Source organism: Solanum stenotomum, chromosome 12 (assembly GCF_019186545.1).
Source record: "Solanum stenotomum isolate F172 chromosome 12, ASM1918654v1, whole genome shotgun sequence".
Lineage (NCBI taxonomy): Eukaryota > Viridiplantae > Streptophyta > Magnoliopsida > Solanales > Solanaceae > Solanum > Solanum stenotomum.
This window is the reverse complement of record NC_064293.1, coordinates 36,508,870-36,521,708: the sequence shown is the minus strand read 5'-3', so window position 1 is coordinate 36,521,708 and position 12,839 is coordinate 36,508,870. Positions and strand designations below refer to the sequence as shown.

Genomic DNA, 12,839 nt, shown 5'->3' with positions numbered 1-12,839 from the left:
CACCAGACCAGGTTGCGCGTATCAGACATAACATGTTAGCTGAGGTCTTACATGTTGTGTTTTTTATTGTCTTTGAACAAGAATTTCATGTTACGAGAGCAGCATTTTAGAGATGGTTACTGTTACTCTATATTTGTGAGAGTCTTGAGTTTGATCTTCATTCACAGTGTGTTAGCCAGTCATGAATTATGTATGCTTCTGTAGAGACCTTATCTTTCTTTTCTTTTCTTAGTTTGCCTGTGGTTGATTCTGCTTCCACAACTTCTCTTTTGAGTCAATGGTTTATCGAAAACTATTTTTTAAAAGATTACACTTGTTTTAGACCAAAGTAAAGCTAGAAAATCACGGGAACAAAGAGAATAACAAACTAACAAAGCATCATATGATGTATACGCCAGACGTGTTTGAATATTATATATACGTACTACTAACCAGTAGATCATTAATTTGTTTATGTCCCTTCCCTTACGATGATGTGGTGTATAGAATTTAGTTTATACACAAACAAAATTAAATATTATTTCGAATAAAGTTTTCATAATTTAAGATATAAGTCGTACACACTGTTGGTATGATAATAGTACAAACATTTTATCCTGATTATTATGAAAATGTTCTAATTCAAACATTTTATGCTATTAAATTATGAATGTATTGAACGAGACCAAACAATATCTTGATTTATATTTTATTTTACTTATACACGATTTTTTGTGTAATTATTATAAATAGCAAGTACTCCATGATTTATTAGGATAAGGGCAGTTCAACATAAACGGATTATTTACCTAATGAAAAGATTCATTAATTGATATGCGATCCCTATTATTATGGGTAACTTACTAAATTAAATTGAGACTATGAGAATATGTTAAAAGGAAAACCTAATTATTTTGGTAAAGTTTTTACAACATGGGCTATATAAAGGGCTGTTTACGTTCCTGCAATTTTTCTTAAGCCTCTCACAAGTTCGTTTTTGCATAGCAGAAAGTGAGAAAACACCAATGGCCAGTTATCAAATTGCAGGAGGATATCTTCAACCAGAAGAAGAAGATTCAAGGCCACCATACTTCAATGGAAAACATTATCGCCATTGGAAAGCTAGAATGAAAGCGTATGTGCAATCAGTTGACCATCAAGCATGGCTAATCATACAGAACGGACCACTACCAATTCCTGGTGATGAGGAGGGAAAGGAACATGACGATAAGGCATCCTATACCAGAGAACAAATTGATGCCCTGCAAATCAATGCTAGAGCTAAACACATAAGATTGTGCTTTAAGCATGGAAGAGTTTGAAAACACCTATACATGTAAGACTGCGAAGGAAATGTGGGACAAGTTGGATATAATCCATGAAGGTACAGAGAAACTAAAGGAAGCTCGGATGTATCAACGGATTCATGAGTACGAGACTTTCTTGATGGAAGAAGATGAAACCATTAAAGATATGTTCGGGAGAGTTAATAAAATTCTTGGAGATCTCAAGGCTTTAGGAAGATCATACTCTAATGATGAACAAGTCGGAAAAATTCTGAGGATTTTGTGGCAACCTTTTGTTGATACAATGGAATATGAAAGTCAGGCTCAAATGTCATATGATGAACTTCGAATCAAGCTCATCTTCAAAAGCATGGAAGGGAAGAAAGAGATTAAATGTTGTCTTCAACACCTTCTTTGAGGAAATAGAAAATGAATTAGATGATGATGAAGAAAATCAGAAAGACTTCGCATTGATTTTCAAGGGAATGGACAACATCATGAGAAGACGAAAACACAGCAAGAGGTCCCAGATTGATCAGAACTCTATATGGAACAATGGAAGGAGGAACAACGAAGGACCGGCATAAACTGTTGTGAACATGCCAAGCCTGGACACACAAATGTGTTTTTCACACACAAACACATGTCCATCACTAGACTAAACAATTATCTAGAATTGACAATTGAGGAAATTCCTACAGAACCATTTAACTGTTAGAACCTCCTCGTTGGTTTATTCCTAGTATCACTTTTGTTTCTTCATTTTCATCAATGTTATCATCTCTCATACTGTTTAAAAGGCTTTCAACTTCTTTACCACCTGCTATATATGATTTTAGTAAGGCATGATACATCTCTCTGTTTACAGCGACAATGGGCCTCAGTGAATGAAAAAATGATTCAGCGTCATTCACATTGCCATTCTCCGCAAACAAACTGAGTATTCTCATGATGACCTTAGGGTCAGGCTTCCATCCTTTTCTATCCTTCTTCAAGGAAAGAGCAACTTTCATGCATTTCACAGCCCTCTCAAACTTATCTTTATCTAGGTAGCCTGCTGCCAGTCTTCCCCAAACATTTGGTGTTAGTATCTTCCCTTTTGTTGATAAATCATCAAGCATGGTCTCTGCCTTTTCATATAGCTGTTTATCCGTATACCCTATAATGACTATGTATGGTACCCTGATATCATAACAGTTATCAGATGTCTCCCACTCCTTGAGCAACTGCTCCGCTTCTTCAAGTGAATCAAGTCTCACTAGAGCTTCTAACATATTTATATAATCCCGATTTATGCACCTCTTTAGAGCACTCTTCTCAAGAAACCATAATCTTATGACTTCATCTTTGTTTCCTAGTTTAGAATGTACTGAGATGAGGTAATTATAACCGATCCCTTCTTTATTATCTATCTTCTCCTCCGCTTTCTTGAGGAAACTGTTTGCTTTATCATTTAGGCCTTCTTTAACATATGTATTTGCCACAGCAGCATAGGTGTTCCAGTCCATGACAATAAAGGATTGGTTCTCCATTTCATTTAAGACCCTCTCCATCCCCTCAATATCTGATCTTGCTCCATACGAATTGATACAGATTCTATAACTTAAATTGTCAGGACAGACCCCAATTTCCTTCATATGGCGTAGCATTTCAGGGATCCTTTCATACTCACCAGTTCTCGTGTACAGTGACATTATATCGTTGAAGGCCACAGAAGATAGAGAAACACCCTCCTCCTCCATCTTCCGCAGATGGGTCAATGCCTTTTCCATTTGGCACTGGCGAACATAACAATGTAGAAGAGCACCATATGTCTTATCATTCTTATCTTCTTTGCTCAAGTTATTGAAGTAGCTTTCTGCATCAGGAAACCCATGAACCTTACCAATCAGATCCAGTTGTACTGCATGCTCAGTTGATGAAAAAGTGAAAATACCAGAACTCTTCAACCACTCGGAAGCCTGCTCAACAATTAACATCCATTCAGTCAGGACAAAGAACACATATACATGCAGAAACAGAAGAATCTGATAAATGAACAGCATTTCCATAACAAAGAGGCATATCTTCCATGAAAAATATTTTCGATGGGAAACCCCTTAATAATCATTTATTTTTAAATAATCAGAAATGTTATTGTAATCCAAAGAGAACCATGAGGTCTTAGGTTCATATAATTCATATACGAGTGGAGGTAGCAGGTAGCCATGGAATAGTCCAAGTACACGCAAACTGGTCCGTTCCGGGCATCACCAATCATAAAACAAGTCCTAAATTATTACTAACATTTGAGCAGCTTCACCAATTCCACAACACCAATAACAGAAAAGTAGACTATCATATTTCTAATATTCCAATTAGCTGCAAAATAAAAACAGCAAAAAGAAAATAAACCCAAAAAGCAATCTTTTTTACTTTCAAAAAGAAGTATGAACTGATAGGTACCTCCAGGGCCTGACTGAAGCGTTTGCGTTTGCGAAGATCAAGAATGATGCGTTGAATCTCCGCGAATCGGATTTTATTTCCCTTGCAAACCCATTCATCCAGCTCATTGGTTACGCTACAGCTAGGGTTTCCCAGTGGACTTATTTTAGAGTAGAGTGACACTTTCTTCGGCTTGTCGGAATGGTAAAATCGATTTGTAATTCCGGTTAGGGCTTGGAAAATCCGGCGATTCACTTGCATTTTCCGGTGAAATTTGGGCAAAATGTGAAGCACTTAGGGCTTTTGGGAGGTTTTACGCGGGTTTTAGAAGTTTCAGCTGATTGGGAAAAGAACGAAAGGAAGCTCCATTAATTGCATTTTCACCCTTCAATTTCTGGAAATATACAACTCCAGCAACTTTTTGAATTTAAATTAGGGAAAAAAGGGTTAAAAATGCCCTTAACGTATCCCAAATGGTTCAAAAATACCCTCCATCCACCTTTTGGTTTAAAAATACCTTCAACGTTTTTTTAAGGTTTAAAATTACCCTTTTTTAACAGTCTGCTGACATGGCAAATGTGACATACATTTTCTTTACACATTTCAAAATGGCATAATACATATATTAGACCCTAAACTGGGCTTCAAATTTTAAGTTTGACCTCCAACTTTCACAGTGTACAAATAGACACTTTAACTATCCAGACTTTTAATAAATAAATCCGTAATTTTTGGACCAAAGTGCGTGAAATGCAAACGCTTCCACGTGTATTAGTGAGCCAATCAATGACTGCCAACTAATTAAACATTTTACAAGTCAAATTTAGAACTAAAAAATAAATTAATTAATTTCAATTAATAAAGAAGGGTTAAAACATTTCATCTGTTCATTTCACCTACACAATTCAAAATCATCTCAAAGTGAAAGTGAAAACCCTAGGTCAGCAAGTGAATCAAAATTTGGGAATCAAACGGGGAATATTGTTCAAGATTTTTGGGGAAGTTGATGTTCATCTGTTCAGGTATGCCTAAATTTGGCCTTTTGAAAGTTTATCTTTGATACAAAGTTGAATCTTTTTGTCACCATTAATGTAAAATAGTTATTTTCTTACAGCTTTATACATATGGGTCATATTATAACTATTTTTCACCATGGAGGTCGCATTTATAAAGGTCAATATGTGTCGAAATTGAGAAACATCGTATTTAGCATAGATAAGGACCACTTCTCTTTGACCGAACTGAAATCGTATGCAAAAGACCTTGGATATGATGAAGTTGATGCTTTTTTTACTGAAGACCCTATTACCCATAATTTTGTCAAGATAGAAAGCGACAACCAACTATATAACTTTGTTAAAGATTTGTGGAGTGGGTCATTTTTTAAGTTGTTTTTTAAGTATGTGACTGTTAAAAGGGGGGTCCACTGCTACACCTACTTTGGGACCATTTTCTGTTGAAAATAATAATCAAGAAATGGGAAATTGCTCTAGGGTTTCACACACTGAACATGGTATAAATGGGGAAGGTGAAGTTGAACAACCATTAAATGAAGAAAATGATGATTCTCTTAACTTTGAAGAGGATAACTTAGATGATGTTCCAGATCAGGATGATAGTGAAGTTGATGAAGAATTGAGAGCTTTTAGAGAAAAACTTAGGGAAGACAAAAAAAATGAAGCTGCAAAGCAAAAAAGGAGAACTAAAAAACTCTCAAAGGATCAAGGTGTTGAGCTTGGAGAAGTTTGCATAGATAAGGGATTTGAGAATATCTTCACCAATAAGGCAGCCAAATTTAATGGGAAATTGGGAGGTGATGAAGTGTTTATTGATTCATCAGATGAACCAAGTGAAGATAGTGATGAGGAGCTAGATGTTCTAGCACAACCAAGTGTTGATTTACCTTCAAGAAGAAAAAGCAACAAATTGAGGTATGATTCTTCTTCATCCGTTTCTTTCTTTGAGTTGGGTATGATATTTGAGAGTGCAACTCAATTTAGAAAGGCTGTTGCTGATTATGTTGTTCAACATAAGGTTCAGTTAAGGCTTAAGCCCAATGAACCTCATAGAGTTAGGGTAAAATGTGAAGGAAAGTGTAAATGGGAAATCTTTGTAAGCTTGGACAAAGATTCTGGAAATTTTTTTGTGAAGAAATACTATCCTGCTCATAGATGTATTTCAAAGAATAAGAACAGGTTGTGCACAGCCAAATATGTGGAAATGAAGATGAGGGATAAAATAATATCTCAACCTGACATGAGAGTTCATAAGCTTCAAGAAACACTAAAAAAAGAATGGGGTTTAAAAGTGGGAAGATCAATATGTTTCAGGGCAAAAATGAATGTTATTGCCAAGTTCTTGGGTGATTGGAAGCTTGAGTTTTCAAGGTTGTTAGACTATGCTGACATGATTAAGAGTACAAATCCTGGGAGTTCTTGTTGGGTTAGAACTGATAATGAAACAGTCCATGGCTTACACTTGTTCAAATATTTCTATGTTTGCTTTGCTACATTGAAAAATGGATGGCTGGAAGGTTGTAGGAAGATTATAGGATTGGATGGATGCTTTCTGAAGGGTGCTTGTAGAGGAGAATTATTAGTGGCTGTTGGAAAAAATGGAAACAATCAAATGTATCCAATAGCTTAGGCAGTAGTTGATCAAGAAACTAAACACTCTTGGAGTTGGTTCTTAAGCTATCTCATTGAAGACTTGCAACTTGGTGATGGAAATGGCATAACAGTCATGTCTGACATGCAAAAGGTATTTATTCTGCCTTTGTTTATTTATTGCAGCTTACTGTCTTGTGTTACTGCCCTGTGTTACTATCCTGTATTACTGCCCTGTGTTACTGTTTTGTGTTACTGCCCTGTGTTATTGTCCTGTATTACTGCCCTGTGTTACTGTTTTGTGTTACTGCCCTGTGTTACTGCAAAAGATTTAACATCATGAAGACATGATTAATTTTGTCAACTGTTTTTGCAATCAGTCATTTGCGCAGGATTGACATTCTATTTTTGGTGCAATTGGTCTGTATGGGAATAATGTTGCAAACTCACAATTTTATCATGTAGAATGACTTTATGTCACTGTAAAGGGATAATTAAGTATGATGAGCTGATTCACAAGCTCTTTGAATTGCAAATCACAAGTTTAGAACCTAGTAAGATCAAAATGGCTAAAATCTAGAAGTCATAAATTTCAAATCTTAAATCGATCCTTACTATCAAATACATAAATGTATCATTCTTTTATCATATAAAATGAGATTGAATAAACAATATATTCTAAGATATGATATTTCACCTAAGCTTGCCTATGAAATTGATTAGAATTGTGTTTGTTTGACATTGAAAAAAATTACATGCATGCTTTGGATTAAATCATGTTTTATTTCATTATATTTTTTGCATCTTGATCTTGTGCTATTTGTTTGTGGGTAGTTTGTTGAATCACTTTGTAATAAAAAGTTGCAAAATATTCTGTCTAAAAGGTTGCAAAACATGCAGCTATTCACTTAGTGTGTGAAGTAAGTGAAGTGTGCCTTAAGTTATTGATTTAATATTTCTTAGGGTCTTGAGGTAGCAGTTGAAGTCTTACTTCCTAATGCTGAAAGAAGAATGTGTGCAAGACATATTTGGGCAAACTGGCAAAAAAGATGGAGAGGTGAGGAAAGGAGAAAAGCATTTTGGAGGTGTGCCAAAGCTAGCTTTGAGGTTAAATTGAGAGATGAATTTGAATATTTGGGAAAATTGGGTGATAGAATATGTGAGGCATTGCTTGGATATAACAAAGAATATTGGTGTAAAGCTTTATTTAGTGAAAGATCAAAGTGTGATGTGGTGGAAAATAATATGTGTGAAACATTTAATTCATGGATTGTTGGTCCTAGACATAAATCTGTGATTAGTATGCTTGAAGATATTAGACATAAAATGATGGATAGGCATGGAGATATGATTAAGTTTGCAGATACTTGGATCGGTGACATTTCACCTATGGCAAGATTGATTTTAGAAGAAAACAAAGAGATTGGTAAGACACTAAGGGTGAATTGGAATCATGACATTGGATTTGAAATTCAAGAAGGAGAGTATAGACACATAATTGACATGACTAGAAAGACATGTAGTTGTAGGTTGTGGCTGTTGAGGGGCATACCTTGCCAACATGTAGTTTGTGCCTTCTATCACATTGGGCAAGAACCAGAAGATTATGTGGAACATTGGTACAAAAAAAATACATTCCTAAGAGCTTATAAGTACTTCTTACAACCCATTTCCAATATGATAATGTGGCCTGACACCAATAACCCACCAGTTGAGTCTCCTGAAGTGAAGCCGATGCATGGAAGACCAGGTAGATGTAGAAGAAAAGATAAAGATGAACCGAGAAAAAAGAAGTAGGGGAAAGCATCAAAGAATGGAGTGAAGATGTCATGTTCCAAATGCCATCAAGTTGGGCATAACAAAAGAACTTGTAAATCAGTGGTAAGAATTTATGTATTTCTTGTAAGTTTTAATTAGTTTTATACTTCTAATTTTGTGTCTTTATAGCCCTCTCAACAGCCCACACAACAGCCTGCAAGGCCTTTTCAACAACCACCAGTGAGGCAGCCTTCACAACCACCATTGAGGCAGCCTAGCACTAGAAATGCCTCTTCTTTATGTGCAGATACTTCAAAGGTTAAAGGAAGGAAAAAAAAGGAGCCAACTGCAAGGGCAACATCTTCTTCAGTTGGAATGCCACCACCGTCTTCAGTTGGAATGCCACCAGCTCCTTCCATTGGAAGAAAAAGAATAAAAGATGTGGGATTTGGTGTTTACACAGACATACAAACTGGAAGACAAGTGATTAACGTATGTATATTGCCTTCTTTAATTTATTTTCTTACATCTTTATTTAGGTATACTAAATAATGCCCTATGAATTATGTAGCCAGGAAGATCAAGTGAAAGGGTTATCTCAAGTGGAACAGGTATAGCATTTAAAGATGCATCACAAACAAATATTGATCTTGGATTCAAGCCACCTGGTTTGAAATGGAAAGGAAAAGATGCAATGACTAGAAATCAACTGCAACAATTGTCAAAGAAAAAGGTGCAAAGCAAATCCAAGGGCAAGTGGGTTCCATAAGAGTTTAAAGTGTTAATGATGTGTATAAATGTTGATCTAGGAGGTCTTTGTTTTTGTTTATTTTGATAAATTTTTGTAAAAGCATACTCCAATTACTAATCATTTTGATGTATTTTGGGTTATTTTGATGTATGTTTGCATAGACAAATCTTTGGAGGGTATTTAGTTGTCCTAGTTTAATGGATATTAAGTTATGTTTTGTAAAGTCTTTTGGTGTTTGTTATGATTGATGTTAGGCTGCCTTGATGTTAGGTGTTTACTATGTATGAAAGTGTGTGAATCATGCTAGTATGAAAGTGTATGAATCATGCTAAGTAATGTCCTTGTAAGTTGTAAAAGTGATGAATATTAAAACTAATGTTGAGAGACAAACTGCTGCCAACTCTAAAATAGTGCATTTCACATCCATTATTTTGATTGCTTACAATAGATAGTGGTAGCCACTAACCCATAAAGAAAACTACTTTACGAACAAAACGATTCTGGCATAACTTTTTCAACCAATCTACATAACATTTACTACATAAAGAACTCTCTATAAATCCAAGATAGTATCACAATGATCAACAAAACTCGATATTTCCTCCTAATCTTTTCCTTTTCTTCATCATGTTTTTTTATCCTCTTTTGTAATCCCGAAATAGCAATTCTAGCGTGTTCAGTATAATCAAGTTCACACCACCTAAAAAATTTGCATCCAACCTGTTTAAGAAGAACAAATTCACTATCAAAATTGAATCTTGAGAACTAAAATTTAAACCAAAAAAGATGTTTTAAATGAAACCATACCCGACCATCTTCACATCCAAGAAACCAACGACCTGGATTGTTTGCAGACCAAGAAATCTTCATTATAGCTCTTTTTCCACAATGACAAAAAAAATTAGAATCCATTTGCACTAAATATGAGCACAAATCGTTTTAAAGAGAGGAAAAAACTTGGTTTGAAAGAGGAGGAAAAGAGAAATGAGATTTTGATTTGGAAATATAAAGAAATATATATAAAAGGGATTCATTAAGGGTAGGATTGTCATTTCAGCATTTTTTTACCGTTGTGGGCCTCGAAAATAACTCCCAACTCGCGCAGAATTCGTGCATATCACGCATTTTGCCAGGTAGGACTCGCGTGTTTATCTATTAAAAGGTTGGATAGTTAAAGTGCCTATTTGTGCACTATGAAAGTTGAAGGTCAAAGTTAAAATTTGAAGCCAAATTTAGGGTCTAATATATGTATTATGCCATTCAAAATATATGACCCACTTAGTCTAAAAACCAATTTCGAAAAATCTGACCCGATAGGCTGATCGTTTTTGGGTCTTTTATTTCCATTAGCTCTAGTTCTCTTCTTTCTTCTCCTTCAATTCATCTGTTCTCCATTCTCTAGTTAATTGCAAGAAGAAAAAGATCGAAGAACTACAATGTTTGGAACAATCAATTTCTTCTCTATGTTTTTGCACATAGTTGCACTACAAACTTGATTTTGATAAATATCGGATGGAGATTCTGTAGTTTTTCTAATTCTATTTGTAAGCAAGTTCTTGAATTCAATTTGTTTGGCATATATTGAAGAAGCTATCTTGAAACTTTAGTCGTTTAGAATTCAAATTCCTCATTAGAAACTTGAATGGAGGGCATCATGGTAAGTCAGAGCTACAACTAGCAGAGGATTTCAAGCATATAGCCTTTGAAATGTTTGTATCGGATATCAGCAAAGAGTAAAGACATTGCTTATTTCTATAATAAGATAGTTGAAGTTGTTAACAATGCAAGAAGTTGTTATGTTTGATGACTCTACAGACAAGTACAATAATCATGAATTTGCCTTAATGATGCTTATCGAGCTCAGCACAACGGATAGGTATAACAAAATCAAAACCACCAGGCACCATCTTGGAAAAGGTTGGCGTTATCCATCCTCGGCGGCTGCTACAAAAAAAGACTGAGAATCTTGCTAAAATGGAGTTCAAGGATATGTTAGGTTAATATGTAAACGGGTTTGTGGGTGGGTTTGAGTTTTTATAGCATAGATGGGTCGGATCGTTGGGCTGAATTTTAAAAAATTAGGTGGACCAATAAGATGAAGCCATTTGTCCAATTAAATGACTCATCATTTGCCATTACAGCAGGTTGTTAAAAAGGCCAATTTTAAACCTTAAAAAAACGTTGAGGGCATTTTTGAACCATTTGAGATACGTTAAGGACATTTTTAACCCTTTTTCCTTTAAATTAATTGTGATATTTGAAAAAATTAGTACTCCTTGTTTGGTGAAAAACTTGGTTAAATACCTTAATTTTTAAAAATAAGTATCTTGACCTCTCAAAAGTTTGATCAAATAGTTGAATTTTCAATAACTAATGTAGTCAACTTAGTTATTACTAGTCGTTGGAGAAACACCTATAATTTTTTGGGAAAATGGTCTGAAAAATACTTCAACTTTGGCCAAAATTGTTGTTACGATACCAAACTTTATGGAGGATCTTTTACCCCCTGCACTATTTAATAGTGTATTTTAAAGGTATATATGTGCTCACGTGAACACGTTACAATTTATAATTATGCAATATTTATGATGTCCACGTGGGCAAATATATACCTTTAAAATACACTATTAAATAGTGTAGGGGTAAAAGGTCTTTTTCAAAGTTCGATATCATAACAACAATTTCGGCCAAAGTTCAGATATATTTCAGACCTTTTTCCCTATTTTTTTCTATCTACGCTCTTATTTCCCCTATCTAAAAAAAAGTTGGATTTTCTTTCTTGAAGTCTGTTGTTTCTACTCCCAATTAATTATCAAAAGAAGTTGATAAATTTTAAGAAATACGTCTTATAATATTTTTCATTATTTAGACAAAATATTCTTAAAAATAATATTTTTAACACGCTTTAAACAAAATTATATTTTCCGAACTTTTTTACAATAATATTAGTACTAGTATATGTCATTTCAAGTTGCGTATGATATAATCATAGTTCTACAAATGATTTACTTCTCACCTACATTCTTGTATTTCTTCCACTCAACTAATTAAAGTTACAAGTAGTCAATTTAGTTTGTGGCCAAGAAAAACAATGAACTTGACAATTACCTAATTAATGTAGAAATTAAAATTGATATTAATAAAAGTCAAATCTCTTAATTCTAGTCAGAAAAAATGCAAGAATTTTCAAAGGAATAAATTGGCTTTAAATTAACGTTAGATGTTAAGTTCATCTTTTGAAAATTTTAGTTCTAGAATTAATCAATGTGTTGAAACGAATATTAACTTACGACTAGAACAACTAATTAATTTTAGGCAAGACTTGAAAGATTCAACTCCCAATTTTGTTATTAACAATATACTATTAGGAGATTTAGGGGTGCATGAGAGGGGGTTTAATTATTTTCTCCCTTATTCCCCTTTCTGAAAAAAAAATAAAAATAGTCTGATATGTAGCTAGGGTATATCTATTTAATTATACATGTATGATTAAGAAAAGATAAAAAATAGCTCGATGTACAAAGCACTCACGCTTGTCTAAAACAACCTTCTAGTTTTATTATGTGGATTTTCCACACATTGAGAAAGGCATTGCAACAACTTCATTTCCAATGTTTTGAAATGTGCAATTTGCAATTGCAATTCCATTTTTTCCTTTTTCAAGTTTTGGTTCTCTTCCATGAGAAGTTGCCTTGTTGTATTCTCTTGATTATTTCTAGCTAATAATAATGTGCTCTTTTTAGAAGGATTTAAGTATGTAGGAAATACACTTGGCTCACATTTCTTTCTTGTTATTTCTGCTAGCAAATGCCTGCACCCTTTCTGGAACTTTTCATGATGAAATTCCCAACGTTTTGATGCTACTTTCTTGAATCCCTATATACATTTAAAATAATTACTAACATTAATTTAATCAAATAAATACATAAATAAAAGTTATTTAATTTTCTATCAAGATCGTAGAAGTCTAATATCAAGATAAAAGGGTGAATTTCACTTCCAAACTCTACTTTAAAAATCAACCCTCCCCCCCCC

General features: G+C 34.2%; 2 protein-coding genes across 2 annotated transcripts in view; both read right to left on the bottom strand.

Annotated features, from left to right (window-relative positions):
- Positions 1-1,658: 1,658 nt before the first annotated feature.
- On the bottom strand, positions 1,659-3,978 carry LOC125846259 (pentatricopeptide repeat-containing protein At4g21705, mitochondrial). Its single transcript, XM_049525638.1, has 2 exons — positions 3,711-3,978; positions 1,659-3,226 (listed from the first exon to the last, which is right to left on the bottom strand). Exons 1-2 carry the CDS (start codon positions 3,948-3,950, stop codon positions 1,973-1,975), a joined length of 1,494 nt encoding a protein of 497 aa, XP_049381595.1. The 5' UTR covers positions 3,951-3,978; the 3' UTR covers positions 1,659-1,972.
- An 8,232-nt stretch (positions 3,979-12,210) lies between these two features.
- Positions 12,211-12,839, bottom strand: part of LOC125848613 (heat stress transcription factor B-2a-like) — a 2,112-nt gene continuing 1,483 nt past the window's right edge. The window contains exon 2 of the mRNA XM_049528504.1: positions 12,211-12,680. Coding sequence (XP_049384461.1) covers positions 12,342-12,680 — 339 coding nt within the window. The 3' untranslated portion in view covers positions 12,211-12,341. The remainder of the gene's footprint in view (positions 12,681-12,839) is intronic.